At 37.7% G+C, this 17,463-nt stretch overlaps 1 protein-coding gene across 1 annotated transcript; it reads left to right on the forward strand.

Moving 5' to 3' along the window:
* Positions 1 to 1,435: 1,435 nt before the first annotated feature.
* On the forward strand, positions 1,436 to 16,344 carry LOC117208859 (lateral signaling target protein 2 homolog). The gene is made up of 4 exons (XM_033450288.1): positions 1,436 to 2,672; positions 4,208 to 4,469; positions 7,224 to 7,531; positions 16,176 to 16,344. The coding sequence occupies exons 1-4, from the start codon at positions 2,291 to 2,293 to the stop codon at positions 16,250 to 16,252; spliced, it is 1,029 nt and encodes a 342-aa protein (XP_033306179.1). The 5' UTR covers positions 1,436 to 2,290; the 3' UTR covers positions 16,253 to 16,344.
* Positions 16,345 to 17,463: the final 1,119 nt, after the last annotated feature.

Below are 17,463 nucleotides of genomic sequence, written 5' to 3' on the forward strand. Positions count from 1 at the left end.
GAAAATTTGCCACTCTCGTCAAATCGATTATAGTAAGATAAGAAATTTTGGTCGTTCGTTATACCGGAAGACTTATCAAAGATACCGAAAGCTCTGCGAAAATCCGCAATTTTCTTCGGATCTGTTATTAAACGATTTCACGGAGATCTCGATCGGATAGAAAGAAAATCACTTTATTGGAATTACGTGTTTTGCCGCGTCTCGATCGACTTAGAAAGTATTTTTTAACCTAATCAAACTTTCGATGCAAGCATCAACCAACAAGAAACTAGTAATCAAAGCTTGCAGGATAAAGGGAGAAACACGTGCTAATCGCATTAACGAACTTCGCTAATACAGAAGTGACTGTTTACACGTACCTCGACGTTCAACCCCTGATCCTATTAAGCCGAGAAATAAAATCGTTTTCTCGTGATTTTGTCGTCTCTTCGACTGCGGTTAACGAAACCAACGAACCAAGTACTATTTGTTCGAACGATGCGATACGGTGCGAATTAGACTGGTAACGAGTGAACGTGGATAATTACCGTATTATCGAATGAATTTTTATCGTAGATTTCACAGTGATAATTCAGAGTGATAGCCTCCCTCGATCTTTGCTTCTTGACATCCGCCCCCTTCTCCTCTCCCAGTTTCGACAACATACTTGACACAAACACGGGCCACCGGTGTTTCACAGCGAACGCTGCCTGACATGGCTACGTGTTTCGACCAATCTTCGTTTCGCGCTTCACAAAGGAACGAGGTCATTAGGTACGCGAGAAACCAGGAAGGGTCGAGGGAAGTTGGTCACGCGAGAATAAGCTGCCGCAGCACTTTTGTCGGGGCCTTTCTTTTATTTCGGAAGGATGTCACCACGGTCAATCCTTCGTAGTTGGATATTTCTATCGAGTCGACGCTCTCCGAACTGTACGATCGATCGAGATCGCTCGCCAATTTCTTTCAATGGGTAGCTGTTATGCGAACGATCGAGTGGAACGTTTATATTGGAGTCAACGGTTTCGAAGCCATAGGAGAATGGACGTTTTAATGCGATTGAAACGGTTGACAATCCGATCTATCGCTTCTGGTCACTCGTAAACCGATTGCAACGGTACTAATTCTGGTAAATCGTCACCTACGATGGAGGCAGAAATCGAATTCGGGGAGCGAATTCTACAGAACTGCACTCGCCAAATTGAATACGAACTCGTCAACTTGTTAAAGAGTACAATTTTTTTGATAACTGTTGTTAGATAATGTGCACCGACGGTGAATCGTCGATCGATTAAACCAAAGGTAGAAGTTGGTCGAAGTAAGAGAAAGGGAAAGCGCTTATTAAGGGATCGTCCGGCATATTTTTTATTCGTGCTTAAAAAGATCCTTAAACGGAGATCGAGTTCGAGGTAATAGATCGAGCTGCTGTTCAAATTCCTACGACGAAACGAAATACACCGCGTCAAAATACAGAGGGAAGCGTAAACTAAAAGATAAGAATAATTTCGATCCCGACGTAACGACCTTCTTTTTTAATTAAACGAGTCGCTTATCTCATTCCCACGCGATGGTTGAAATTTTAATGTACAAGATAGAAGAATACGAAAAGAAAGTTTTTCACGGTTGCTCGCTTCCAATTGGGGCAATTAGGTTTCTCGAAAACGAACGGTCACGAAAAATGAAGTTAACCCGATGAAACAAAGGTTATTCCGCCAAAAAGGAAACGAAAAATTATCTTTATATTTATGGAAGACTTACACGGACGTCATTCGTGTTAATGGGAAGCTACTCTAGCGAATGCTACTTGGGCGAAGAAAAAGAAGAAGAAGAAGAAGAAAATAAGAAGCAGAAGGAAATACGAATAAAGACCGTATTATTAATGGTCTAATGACTTCTCCGGTGAACCCCATTGATCGTGGATCATTACGGAATTACAAGGCACGAAACGTGCAAGATTCGTGTTTTCTTTCTTCCGAGAGCTATCAGATGTGACGTTAAATCGACAAGTATAATTTGCGTGGGAAATTGCGAAACGTCCTCGTTTGGTCGACGCGTTTCCTTAGATACGAAGGATGAAAGCGAAGCTGCGGAATAGAGAAAGATAATCAGCTTCATGTTGTCCCGATTTATACGAGAGCTTTCAGTGGATAGTGTCGTGGAAGAAAGAGGAAAGAAGAAGGTGGGGTCGAACTCTAGCGTGTCGGTTTTGTGACCGTTTGCTCAGCGGGCTTTGGAAAAGTCCCGCGACGGTTCCTATTACAAAGTGGTCACCATCGAGGGTGGTGAACGTAATGTGACAACTGTAGGTGAAGAGATGACGGTGACTCCGTCGACTTCCGATGTCGCTGACAAGGCAGTCTCGACGGACGATGGTGGCAGTGGAATGGAGGTGGCACGTCTCGAAGCCGTCCTCGCTGCTCTGGTGGAAACGAAGGTGGAGGCGATTAAAGCTTCCTCGGCTTTGAGCAAGCGTTCCGGTAGCGCACCGGCTAGTCCTCGTCGGCTTAGACTGACTTCAACATCGACTGCCTCCTCTTCGCTGAATCACCAACATCGAAGAAAGGGTCATCATCATCATCATCATCATCACCATCACCATCATCACCACCATCATCATCGTAAGAGGCACGATTCCGCTCCGTGCAACGACTTCATTGGAGACGCTACGGAACATCACGAACATAATGTCCATCACGGTAAGTATCGTTAATTTCGTACAATATCTTCCTATCCTTTTAAGCTTCAATATTTTTTAAAAACGTGTATGTACCTAGGTACACTAATATACATAGATAACAGTATATATAATAGTCTGGAGTATACACGATTTAAAATATTTAGTTGTGGCTGAAGCCATTTTTCGCGTTATTTTACATTCGCGTTATTCTTCTTGGTACTCTACCGGTTGGATAAGCGATTCTGTAGTAACTCCGTAGGGGATTACCTAAAAGCTGGCACCATCTTCGCAGCTTCGAAAAAATCTAAATTTTCTCCTCGTTAGATGATAGGACAAACCCTTAAAAATAAGACGAAAGAGGTCGTGTTAGCTGGATCGTAGTAATAACCAAGTTATACTATTTAAAGCAAAAGTTTTCACAGCTTTAATGTTCCGATGATAGTGTTTGACTTTCACTTCGTTCGAGTCCTCTTTATCCCTTTCGAACAACGCGATACCCATAAAGGACGCGTTTATTCGAAGGCTAAATTGTCTTTTAAGCTCTTCCCAGAGAATGCTACGTGATTTCTGAAACTTCCTGAATGCGTAACGTTTAACATACCCGAAGCGTCTGCGCGAAATATATTCTTACGGATAGCTATAATTCTTTCAAAATTTACGTTGATTTTTCAATATATGGCATACGAAAATTGAACTATATCGCAGAGAAAAAAGCTAAATTCACGAAAGTAGCATCAATTTCGATGCTGTCAAGATGGCCTAACCCCTCGACGAGAGTACCCTGTTTCTTTATGAGATTTCGGAGCATGAAAAAGTGCGAAAGCGAATGAGACGGAGGTCTAATGACCCGGGATCGACCCACACTCGACCGATCATAAATCTAAAAAGTTATTAAGGGCATCCGACGAATCAGCTTCCGATAGAAATTAAAACATTCGTAGTTTCCATCAGATTTTCATGAAATTATTATCGATCGATTAGGGGGACTCTTTCGACGAAAATGTTTTCAAACACGAATTCGTGCGAGATATATTCAGTCACGAGTATAAAGTCCAATCATTCTCGATCTTTACAAGTGAAAATCTCTACACAATGACGATGCACCTTTCTTATTAATTTTTTATTATAATAATTATTCCTGTACGATGTATCCTTATGTGTATAATTCATGATAAACATAGTAAGATCGTGTTTAGGCTTCTCGATATTTTGTATCCGAATGCATGTTCTTTGCACCTTTAATGCCTTTGTGTCTAAGATTAACGCCGTGTTATTGTAAAAATAAATCTTACTCTATGTAGAGTGCGTCGATGCAATTTATATTTTGACGTAGGGTTAGCTTACGTCAAAGAATGGTTCGTATAAGATTACGGCGTGAATCGATAAATACATACGTTACGCTGTAATGAAAGTGTTCGTTCATAAAATTTACCAGAACGTTTCGTCCGAACCCACCGTTTTAACTTTGTGAATCGTATCTTAAAAATCTGCATTTATTTTGTGTATATCAAAGTGTCAGAGATGATAAAACATGACGTATATGTATCGTTGCAGGTAAAACGAGGCGACGAGCATCGGAAAGTCCACGACGTCCGAGGAAAAAGCGCAAACACTCGAAAAGCCCGAATATTCTTCACGGCGTAGTACAGGACGTCCAAACGGGTCTTGATTCGCGTTTAGAACTTTTTGGAATGGACGGTGATCAGGATCTTGCATTGATAAACTTCGAGAGAACTCGAGAAACTCTCAGCGATTCCTGCGAATACTCGCAGTTGCACCGAAGTGCCTCCTACTTTCCCCAAAGTACAGCTCAATTGTAAGTGTAGTCAATGATATAACGTTAAACACCTAAATTTCGAATAGATTATGTTCAACCCGCTGATCAAAGAATATGAGTTAACTCGTTACACGGAATAAAAAGTAATCGATTTTGAAAATTATATCGATAGCGCGTCTACTTAACTCTGCCACGTGCTCTGGGTCATTTTACATTTTTTTTGGTTTAATCGTATCTGTCGCAAACTTCTCGCGCAGTTTCGCGTTACGGGTTCCTTATTTCTGTCTACGGGTACGAGTATCATCTCCTTGAAGATTGCAATTTCGTGCGCTGACGAAGGGACATTCGTAGGCGTGTTCGGGAAGAAAGGAACTCGATTTTCCTGTAAGTGCAATATACTGCGAAACTGGGTCATCTCGGTGCGTAGTTGCACGTCGTTGCTCTATTCGTTAGATGTTCATCCAATACGGTTTCATACTAGAATCGCTTGGCGAACAAAGCGTATTCGACCGTGTAATGAAACTCGGATTGACGGTGACATTTGTTAGGGAAAAAGATCAAGGAGAAACGTCATTGTGCCTCTATACACGCGGAGCTTTTTTTTTCATCGGTCTGTCTCGATAAGTGTTTTCAGACTGTTCGCAAGACAAGTAATACGTAAAGTTACATATTTATAGCGACGTAATATCTGAAAATATCGATTTAAAAGTCTCTGTTGCTTAAATATTTTTTTTAGCGAATATTTTTCTCAGTGAATATTTTAAGCTTCTAAAGTTTCGATTCCTGTTTTATTTAGCACCCTGTGTGTATCTTGTTCGCTTATATCTTTTGCATCCTTTCAAAGTAATTGCTCGAGGAAACTACATACGTAATATATATGTATACGTATAATACGGGGTTGGAGTATCGGAACGGTCTGACCTATCGTTGGGTCACACTACTTACAAGCAGATTTAAAACTTATACGGAAATTACGCGTTCTTACGAGTCCAAGCGATACAGGTATTCCGCGTTGTTTCTACGTGTATAGTTGGCATGAGATCGACGAGATTTCCTTTGTTCGACGTAATGATGTGGTTCCCTCAAGCTGCTGTACACTGAAGCACTTCCATCCATATTTTTATCATGATTCTTCCAATTACGACTTTGCTCTTCCAAGACTTCTTGATTTTCCTTACGATTTAATGCCTATTTTCTGTAGGCATTACTATTTACGTTGATTCGAATTAAACGAATGACAGCGAATTTTACTCGTTCGATAAACAGACAAGTGATTTGTACACATTTATTGTAATCTTAGAATACAAACGTTTCATACGTTTAACAAGTAACATGTTCACATTGGAAAAATATAAGGCTTTCTATAACACGTATGTGCGATTGCTAGACATACACATTTTTCTTTATTCAATCTCAATTTAGAAAGTAATGCTTGAAAAATGCGGCATGACCTATATTGCGAATGCGTCAGCTGGATGTTTTATCAAGCATCTTTGTCTGACACATTTCTGGATCGAGCTACTTGTACGAAAGTCGAGACATCTTTAATTATGGATTAATCCGTTAAAGTTTAAAACGATATTGCCACAAATTTTACACGTTCATCGATTTCTGAATCTCTTAACGCGGAAAAACGCTTGGTAGACTATTTAGTTCATTTCGCAAAAAGAATTAAATTCGATTAATTTAGAAAAATCATCAATTTATCTTCTATCTAATATATTCTTTAGAAATGTATAATTCTCCAAACAGTCGTAAAGTCACACAGTTTTCTTATATGTATTTTATATTATACTCTTCGTTTGTATGTTTTTATTCTGACGTGGTGTAAAAGAAAAGTTGCGAAATGCATCGTATAACGTTGATAATCGCATAATCGCGGAATAAAATGTAGCGTGGTTACAAGATTTCCTCTTTACATGTACTCCATTACATTTAACACCACTGCCTATTAAAAGAATTACGCCTTACAAGTATTTTCACATTATACCTCGTGCAAAGAGCATACACGTAAGTCATACAGAAGTATAGAAGAAAATACATACCTTACACAAATTTTACGCCATACGAAAGCATCTAAAAATATAAAAACATGGAAACAGTGTTTTAACGAAGTAAATGAGTATAGGATATTTCATCTCGTAGTAAAAAGGTTTCCTCGAATATTTTAATGTACGTTTACAAGCAAGTAGAATTTTGTACCTTCTCTCATTCTCCTAGTATGTCGTTGTAAACATGGATTCTAAAGCTAAATTGCGATATTCAGCAATTAACGAAACTTTCTCATCTGTATCTGTCAAACGCATCTGTTTCGGGAAACATTAAATATTCGTTTTTGTTTCGTGATTCCGAAATCTTCTATGTACATTAGGATATTGTTACTTGTCTTCTAAAATCGTATCGTGGACGATCAATCAAAATGGTAAACCCAGCGCGGGAGAACTATCCGACGTCATTACAGTTTCGCATCGGTAACGCAGTGTGTAATTTGATGGGTTTATATTCCTAACGATGCATACGAATGAGCGTGTAATTGTATGCAGTTCTTCGTTAGAAACGATTGGCTAAACGTTTATGGTATTTGAACGTAACGCTATGTTGGTCCTTACGATTTTACATCGAACGATTTTTTAAAGGAATTCGCTCTGTAGTAAATGAAATCTAAGCTTTCAATTACAAAGTTAAGCCTTAAATGTCATTAGATCATAAGTAGACGTACATTAAAGTATCAAACATATATCCGGAGGATGCACATAGCGAAAAGTAACAATTCGTCTTATTCTATTCTTGCAGAAAGATCCACTACGACGACGACGATTATGTGGCGTTGAACATAGCGGACGAGCTGGAAGAAGAGGAGATCTTGAGCGGTACCGAAAAGATCGAGGCACCTCGGGCGAAATATCATCGGCCCCGCAGAAAGAAGAAACGGAAACGACGTAAAGTTATCAATACGGGTCCTCAAGAAGAACTCGTTGACCCCGAAGAACTTCCACCACGCGCTCGTTGGACGATCGTTGCGACAGCCTGCCTCCTTCTTACAATGTCTTTACTCTTAGTGGGAGTTACGCTCAGAATGGCACCAATCATCGACGATATGGGTATGTCGTTAGTTTAACTATTTAAAAAATTATGCACAAGAATTTATATTCGATGAAATCATCATACAGGAGAAAATACAATTGCATCGTTGGAAATATTAAAATCGCATTATGATTAATGTAAAGTTGTTATATATCTTAGAATCAATACCGTTTAACTGGTGGATTGAAAATCATTCTGTAAAAACGATTAATAGTTACACGTTAATCTTAATCTTGCATTAAAATGCAACGTGTCATAATACGTTATACGAGAGACATTTCGACGTTTAATGTCGATTCGTAATATAATATCAGAAGGAGATTTAGAATTTAGGTATTCAGGACACGCCTCCGGAGAAGGTTCTTTGAATTAACGATAAAATATGCAAGCAATCCCAAGAGAGGTAACCTCTAGTTAGAATCATAGCGTGTTAATGTTTCATCGTATCAATAACTTTCCTTGTCTTCCCAAGCAACGGATACAACCCTATTTGTTTGCTGTCTGATTATATTCGAAGCTAGAAAGAAAATCTCATCGAAAATACAATTATTATTGTAGTATTGTTAGAATATAGGCCAAAGGAAACAATCAGGTACATACCGACGAAATATCTTTTTTCACCTCGAAGTACGTTATTATTTTTCAGTAATAATTATCGATGATAAAATATCGATAATCCAAGTACACTCCTTATTTTTCAAGCATTCGTTCCCATTGATATTTTTCTGTATACTTACGAGCAAACGCGTCAGATTCAGCAAATAGAGTAGCTTACCAAATTCTTATCGAAGAAGGATTCGACGTTCTTTTAAACGTCATTCGGAAATTGTGCGTGTTCTAGTCGCATGCTGTCAAAAAGAAAAGAAACGAAGATCGGCTGATTTTAAAGCAACTACACGATACTACAAACAACCTAGTTTGTCTTGCGAAAACGGCTGCCGCAACCTTTGACCAATTAACCAGCGGAATTGTGTAGCAGTGGATAGTACTCCTGGAACAATATTCAGCGCGAAAAAGCACTTTTACCACGAATTCGCGTACACAGGAAAATACGCGCACATACAGAAAATTACACGTACATACATCGGACAGAATGCAGTGTGAAAACTCGAGGGCGCTCCGCGCCTCTAAATTAAAGGCGCACGTCTGCGAATTCTCCAGTCAGTCGTCGGATTTCCGTGGAGGAACCACCACGAGGATTTCATTTTCGCGATTTAACGTTCAACGTTCTCGGCCTCTCGTTCCGTTCACGGTAATCACCGAAGTTTCGAAGCGCCGATACCCGCTACATCCATGTTGGAGCACCAGTTGACTAGTGTTTCCTTCCAAGTAATGCGAGTACCTTCTTTCGAACAAACAGCTTCGCTTATGTCGATGTTCTATTTTCGATCGACGAAAGTTTCCTATGGTCACGTGTAGTTTATCGAAGGTTTTACATTTGCAATAGTCAGTACGTCGGATCTGTTAAAAATGTAAAAAATTAGTCGCTTATTATAGGCACCTTGTATAGTTTGACGCGTTAAAGTGATATTTAAATTAGAATATTCATCGGCTGTGAATCGATAGAGAATTGATAAAGTCCAGAGGTACGTAATTAACGATCGAAGTTGGAGAGGCGTGGAAGCTACTACGTAAAAATTTCTTTTTGTTTGCATTTGCTTTGTTCGATGTACAGGCGTTGAGAATGTGTTTGAGATGCTCGAGTCGTTGCAAAAATCGATCATTTTTTTTTTTTAATATTATTTCGTTTCTTCTTTCGAAGATAATTTAACAAAAATTGATTTATTCGTTAGACACTAGTATATCTTTTTCATTCGTTGTTTCATCGTTAATTTGCATCTTCAGAAGCAAAGGAGATAATTGTAAGTGTTCGAAGTAAGTGTTACTCATTGGTAGTCGCTTGTACGATTATATACATTATACAGATGTATATAGACAATCGTTTAAGTTGGCATTTAGAAAAATAAGAAATGGAGAAAGGATCGATATAGAGACTTTGTCTCAACTTTTACGCTTTCATTTATTTCTTTTGTTCTTCTACGCGGATAAAGTTGACCATTTAATTCTGTAAATATAATAATCAGAAATCTCCTAAGGATAAAAGAAAAGTTGAAAGAAGACTCTGGGAAAAATATACAGAATGCTTACATATTTAGTTATTTATATGTATTTTATATGTTTAGTTATTTAAGTGTAAAACTTGAACTGCAACTTATACGTCGTTTAATATTACGATAAATTATCAGACGCGAATGATGATAGAGATAGCTTTCAAAAAATAAATTTTAAAGGAAAACATATAATTCTCATCGGGTTTAAATATTTCCTTGATTTAAAATATTTGAAAATACTTTGAATATTTTTCAATTACATAGGAAATTGCTAACCGATCTCACAGCGATAAAATCTCGAGGTATAATTTGAAAAAAGAAGAAATAGAAAGGTCTGTGCCAAGTATGATACGAAAACAACTATAAAATACGGTTTGCTTACTTTTCAGATCGATCGCGAGGCACAGGTTGCACCTGCGAAAGCATTCGCATAACGTTTCTCGCACACGATTCGACACTTTTCCGCGATATGTTTACACGATTATGCACTCTTCTAGAATCAGGTCAAGCCTGTAGATGTCTGACTTCTGCATCGTTCGATTTTGATGTACGTCATTAAAAGAGCGTATATAACTGGGATTACCATTGCCGAGCTTTCCACGGATGCCTCTGTTTTCCCCAAGTCCAATAGGATCGCGTATACCGAGCTTCTTCTTCAATTTCTCAAATGTTCGACATCACCTCCGTCGACGCATACCGCACGCCAGAAATGTATATCGTGCCATTCGTGCGGCGAATTTACTGCTTCGACGAAAGCGTACCGATGTTCCCAGTGCAATCTTAAGAATAGTCTATTCGAAGGCTGACGGCTTTATACTCTCTGTCGTTTTTCTTCTCTAACAGGCGATCAAGTATTTTTCCACGTTACCATTGCATCTAATTATCGTTATATAAATTTTTCTATAATTTTATTTTCTTCTTTTAGCTTTTCCTTTAACGAACGATCTTATTGTCCCCACTGTATTTTGTTCTTTTCATATAATATACAAGTACAAACTTTCATATAACATTGTTCATTCAGAAACGATGCATTTAACTCGTGCAATGTTCATAATTCAACTACTTATAGTTTAAATCTAGAAGATTACCAAGGGATTTAAATACGCAATCTCGCCTGATCTGCTCAAGTAAAAGGATCGTAAAAGTCAGTCTAGTCAGGGCTAACTTTGGCCGGCAGGACCTTTTGAAGGTTTACTACATGCTGACAGACTATAGGAAAAGAATAGTATCAAATCGCTACTAGAAAATGAGAAGGAAACTATTATTCTTATCAAGACTGGTATAACTGATGCGAATTAAAATTATTCGAAACTATTAAAATTATTAAAGTTCTCTGGAGACATTTCACGCGTATTGCACGATCCATTATCGATCACGCGACACGAAGAAAGAAATTTTTCAATCTTATCTTTTAAAGGAGATAGATCGTGCCTTGAAAATCGTATTCGACTTTTCTATTTGGTTGTAGAAAATATATTTAAGCGCTTCTCGGTATTAACAACGAAGTCGTTGCATTTCCGGTTGTATTTCATGCGGTTATATCACCTGTTACGCTTGTCGCTCGGTTGTCCCCGTTTCTCCAACATTGTTGACATTATTATGCGAATGTCCTTACAACAGCGAGAGCTGCTATACGCTAATATTGGTAACGAGTACACGAGTACTATCGATTATCAATATCTGACGCTCTACAATAAGAGGAATCACAGAGCAATATGCTAACTGGGAAGAGATTTCGGATTCTTCCTAGCGATGCGATCCGCGTTCCTCTCGACAGAAATTTTCCTGGCAAACATCTACGGGCGTTCCGTCTGTGATAAATGTCACCAAGTCGCCTATCAACTTCCATTCGATAGTAAGTGATATAACGCGGAATCGCCAAATTTTCAAAGTAAATTACGGTTCTACTTTTTATTGAATTCATTTTGCCCTTTAGAAACTAACTTGGTTAAATTTAACAGCTTTCAAAAGAGATTAGAGGCAGCGTTTCCACTGCGACGGTACCTTAAAGAAAGCGAAAGAAATCTGGTAATAACGTTAGTCCTATTCGTGATCGTATTTCTTTGATCGTGTAAGATATGATTTACGTAAGAGAAATTATCCGTCTTTTTTTTTTGTCAAAATTCCGAAGTTTCCATCTTTCGCTTTTGGAATCGGAGAACGACGAAAGAGAATGGGTTAGTACGTGAGAAAGTTCAAAACCGAGGGAACGAATCAATTAAAGCCAGTTTCCTCTGCTGGCCATCAATTTCCCAAGTGAAACGTGCGACTAATGTAGTAGGCTAGACAATCTACATTAAGGCAATTTAATTTTGTAATACGCCGTTATTGTTACTCGATCGATATCGTTAAATCAATTTTTAATTTATCTTAATAAAAGGACGTATATTTCTTAATTTATATTTACAACAAATAAAAACCGTATATAGATATATCGGTGCTCAAGAGGCGAGTTAATTATGGAACAGCATATTCTTAAAAATAGCGCATTAACTTTCCACCTTTCAAAGTTCTTCATTTAACACTATTTAAAATTTTTCATCTTCCTGTAAATAGCTCGGTATAAAAATTGTTGGAAAATTACGTACATGGTAATTTGCGAAATTTTAATTCCTTTTTAAAAATTCAAATACAAAATTATGAAAATTTATTAGGTAAAAAGCGGTAAATCTAAGATTCGGTGGTACATTTTTCTTTTATCAACTTTTCTTTTTGGCGAAGTAAAATACCGTTCCGCAGATATAAATAACGAGGGAAAATGTGTAACAAAAATTTGATTTCATAGCTTACGTGCCTTTTATGGGAACGAATTCGTATTTACATAGCATTTCGGTATTCGTAAGAAAATTCTACGCCAATTATGGAAATATTACTTATTAATAATTCTATACAAATTTAAATTAAGTTGTATTTAATTCAGGCAAACTATAACAAAGTAAAAAAATAAACGACAAAAAGGACAAAAATAATTTACCACGCGACCAGAAATTTGATTGTATCGTAGCGCAGTAAAATATGGTTACTGCAATCTTTCTAGATTTTCTTCCTCATCGCACGAATATTCAAATAATTCAAACTCTGACGGTAGGCGTGGATTTTCTAAATATTTGGCCGAGTATGTTTATCGACATGTCCGTGCTACCCATATACGTATGAGCGAGTTAACAGGCACAAGCACATAAACGCAACCGTATGCAACACAAGGGTTGAGGGGAGGAAAGAGACATGGAAAGCGGATAGGTGGCCTGCTAGATCCGCCGCTAAAAATACACGTCGCAATAAACTCAAGGGTGACGTCCACTATATAGATACGACGTATTTAGCTGTCCTTAGTTATACTTTCATTCTTCTTCTTTCGAGTTGCCGTTTAAAAGAAACTTTCTTTTTACGCCAAAGCTAAATCTCGTATCCGAGTCGCAAAAGTCTTCGTAAAGGTAAATCCGCAGGAATTCCTTCATAGGTTCTGTGTTATGTCGAAATCGCTTTAGATTATTTTATAAGGCGTATTATACGTTACTCGCAAGTAGAATAGCTTCCGAAGTATATACAAACAGTTAATCAACGTTTAAAGAAAAATTTTCAAACGTTTAATATATTAATATACACAAGATATATCGTTATACCTATAAGGTTTTAGTTAATCACGACAATACGCTATTCTGACATTTAACAAACGAATAATCGATTAGCTGCGTTATAAATGTCAATTAAATTCAGAACGTAATACACGAAGCTAGGCTAGGTAAATGGATAACTTCCCAAGTATTACATAGTTTGTTGACATAGCGTATCTGGACTCTGTAGTGCGTCAGTATAGGTATAGATCACGAGCAATTAATAACAGTAACTGGAATTGTTTTCTAAGTTCAAGATTTAAACGGGCAGAATATACGTGGAAAATATGACATTGTAGCATATTTTTCAACTACAGCTATTTTATACGTTTCGATATGTCGTATATCCAAAGGATGTATATATTTTTTCGATCTTATATAGGATTTCATTCGTTACAAATTGCGTATTAAAACGTGCTCTCTGATTGGATGTGCATATGTTACCGTAGTAAAAACGTAGTAGAAACTTTCAAAGGAACAATGTTAAAGCATCCCAGTGAACGACTCTAATGAAGCTCATTTAGAATTAATGGTTGGGAAAGTAGTTTGAGATGCTCCAGGTCAAACTTCGCCTCGTTTGTCCCACTGGAATGTTTACAGGTCCCAAAACTGTTCGCTGAAGATGCATAGAGTTTATTTAAACGCACCGCGTCATTGGAAAAATGTGAGTTTGAGTACAAGATTAGTATCGTATATGTATATTTTTTTACGATTTTTATTCGCAGACAAAATGCACGTGTTATCCTCTAAAATCTTTTAAATTATTTTCTTAAGGAAATTACTAGATCGTAAAATTAAAGATCATTCGATGAAATTTAAGATTTGTAATTTTCAGTAACATTGAAACGAGCAAACGTAACTCGAAGTCTATGAGAGAATGTCTCTGACAAATCTTAGTTCCACAAATTACACGAGTTTGCATTTCATCATTGAAATAGTACAATGCCATTTCCACGTTCCTTCGACAATTCTGTACTAATGGCTAAATATGTAATCGTTAAAACGGAAAATTAATTAAAATGGAAAATGATAATTAGATGCTAAATCATCCGACAATCGTATGCTAAATTCTATATCGAAATTTTGATTAATATCTCAAACATACTTGTGAATTTTCGAAAAATGTGTTAACATTTTCGATTTCACAAATCCTCGCAGCTTTTTAATAAATTTATTATACCATTACTGTAACGAAGTAGCAATGCACGAAGTAGTCGAGTAGGATAACAGTCGACAAACAAGATACAGGTAATAGAACTTTTGTTTCGTCCACTTTTTCCCGCGTATCGAGCAACACGTTGGTAGCTTAACATCCACACCTCCAGCTTCGATATCGCCTTCAGTTTTTTCTAGAAAATTTGTGAATTTTTAAGTTCGATACGTTTAAAACGCACAAGTTCAGGATTCAATATAAAAATACGATCTATAACGATACGGCGAATAATGTGATTACGAACGAAAGTATGATCTGTCGAGCAATTGCGAAATTGTTGGAATTTATTGAATAAGTAAAATTATGTGAAATTGACGTTGACAGATACAACGAATAACATCGAGAAAGCAATTGTAACAGTATGTCGACTCGATTGATGAAATCTACGCAAGAAAACGAACGAAATCGTCGATTATCCGGCTCGTCTTCCGATCGAATAATCTCCTATGCGGACGATACGTCGATCGAGATCTCTCACGAACCACCCCCAGATTACTACCAGCGAACAGATAATTGCCACATGTTATGTCCTTCGGAAGATCGTACTTCCTTTTATCCACGAAACTCCGATACAATCGGCTTCCAGCTGGACGAACATTCGGCCTTTTATTTGTCGAGCCCTGACGACGACCAGCGACCGAATGTTTCCTGCCGCTCAAAAACCGGTAACTTGAAACAGACCAGAAACAATTCTGAACTCGATCAACGTTCCAGTCGTCGTTCCAGCGTACAATCGAGTCGCTCGAGGACAAACAGCTGCAGCAGGCCAACACCGTTAGGTAGGAGACAATTGGGTCATCAGACTCTTCGATCGATGAGAAACGCACATAGTTCGTTATCGTTCGCGTCTAGTGACGTAACGTGACGATTTCGGCTTCGATTAATTTCATTGGCTGATTAATCGATAGGATTGCTTCATACCGGAAAGAATTTCGGCTAAAACCAAATTGTTTTATCATTGTCGCACGCCAATCCATTTTTCAATTTGCACGCCTATAAAAAATTGATCGGTGAACGATAAGCTGACAGAATCGGGTGTACTTTAAATACCGGATAGGCTATCTATTTCCTTTTCTTTAAATTTCACGAAATATTTCAATGAAACAAACTATATCGAGAAATTAAATTAAAAGTAGCAAACGAAAACGTAATGACACAAAAAATCCTCAGGCAATGGTAGAAGAGGTAGCTCAAGTAGAAGAACGAAACCACGAAGAGGGAGCAGCGCTCGTAGAAAGGATTCTGTCCGACCCCTAAAAACGGAAGCGAAGGATACGCAGAAAGTCCTAGAAGATGCTGAAACTTTAGAGCAGACAAGGCGCCATCGAAGAATCGCTATGATCATCCTGGGAACATTTATTTTCTTTTTGGCGGCTTCCGTTCTCGTGGTGGTGGTTACATTAACTCACAGCACATTCTTGAGTCCGGCTACGGGCTCCAAGGAACTTGCTGAGCATCGAGCTCAGACGTAAACTATCATTTTCAGATACTATCCACTAAAATAGTTTGAAAGGAATTGCACTTTTTCGAAGCTACTGCATACGTTTGATATTGCAACGATAACAAATTCATACAGATTTTCCTTTGATGCAACTATCGCGCTATCGATTAATACAATCAGCTATAACAGTATTGATTCTCTGATAATTCGCATACGAATAGGTCAATGCAAATAATGCCAATTACAAATCGGTTAACGATACACTTTCCTAATTGGTTTCAGTGCGCAGAGAGAACGAGGAACTGTTGAATTCTCTGAACAGAGTTTTCGTGACCGAAAACTCGACAATGCCTCTCTAAAGAAGACGTTCTAAGGCAAAAGAATGGCTTGTTTTGATGCGCCTTTCGAAGAAGTTTGGCAAGACGACAGAAGAAAAAGAGAGCGGAAGAAGCGGAAAAGTATCGCGAGGAAAAGCTTAACTTCCAAGTGCCAGGATCGGAGGTCGTTTCTCAAAAGCAGGCAAAGTTTTATTACGATTCCATTTTACCCGAAACATCTTAGATATAGCGGGAAACAGGTCGAATTTAATTTGTCAATGTCGACGCGGCACGAGGCCAATTTTTCGACTCGACCGATAAAATACGAATTTCCAACTATCCGTACAATCGGATAGAGTCCTATAATTTTAACCTCGTTGTTTCGAACGTACGTCCATCTCTCTTTTTCATTCAATTATATAATTTGGAGGACATTCTCGGAAAGAGTCAAGTATAGGTATAATCGCGTCGAGAATGAAAAAAGCGTATTAAAGAAAATGACGAAAATCTGAAAAAAAAATTTACTCGCGATCATCGTACATACATACGTCGCCTTTGTTAGCTCGTTATTGTTATTGGCGCGGTAAATGGATGACCGTGTGAGCCTTGTTACGATGTATGAAACTGCGCTGTACGTTCTTTCAATGCACGAAAATTTTATTCGAAATAACAAATGTAATCCGACTCGTTTTGCGGAATAGATTTCGTATACCGACAACGAAAAGAGACGTTTAAAAGACGTTCGTGAAACTCGATTTAAATTCCTTGTTGGAAAAAGAAATCAAAATATCGGCATTTCTAGCGTTGTTCTATGGATACGTGTAAATGACAGTTTGTTACAGATTTCCCTTTACGTTTATTCTTATTTCGTTTCAAGGTATTACATTAGTGAACGAAGTTAGATAATATTATTTTCTTTTTTTTAGTTGTATAACACTAGATTAAAATCTATTTCAATCGTGATTTACTAGCTTTAAGTGTTATATAGTAATTCACATGAAATTATTAATGATTAAGGAATAAAATTATGGATTTATCTATCCCTTTTTTTAAATCGTTAGTCTTTCGATCGTGCAAATTTATTTTCGCGTAGGACTGCAATGTATTTTTAGAATTTTCATTGTAAAAGTCTTCCACTTTAGAGGAAATTAACGTGACAAATAGTTGTTAAGGAGAGAAACTGCTCGGTTCCTTTTTCCCAAGGAATGTACTCATGAATGACAGATCTTTCGAATTAAATATTTATTACGAAG

This window comes from Bombus bifarius, unplaced genomic scaffold (genome assembly GCF_011952205.1).
Source record: "Bombus bifarius isolate JDL3187 unplaced genomic scaffold, Bbif_JDL3187 scf7180000008163, whole genome shotgun sequence".
Classification (NCBI taxonomy): Eukaryota; Metazoa; Arthropoda; class Insecta; order Hymenoptera; family Apidae; genus Bombus; species Bombus bifarius.

Coding starts and splice junctions, on each gene's coding strand:
- LOC117208859 (XM_033450288.1), top strand. CDS start 2,291: ATGACGGTGACTCCGTCGACTTCCGATGTCGCTGACAAGGCAGTCTCG. Junction 4,470..7,223: donor CCCCAAAGTACAGCTCAATT/GTAAGTGTAGTC, acceptor CTATTCTTGCAG/AAAGATCCACTACGACGACG. Junction 7,532..16,175: donor ACCAATCATCGACGATATGG/GTATGTCGTTAG, acceptor AATTGGTTTCAG/TGCGCAGAGAGAACGAGGAA.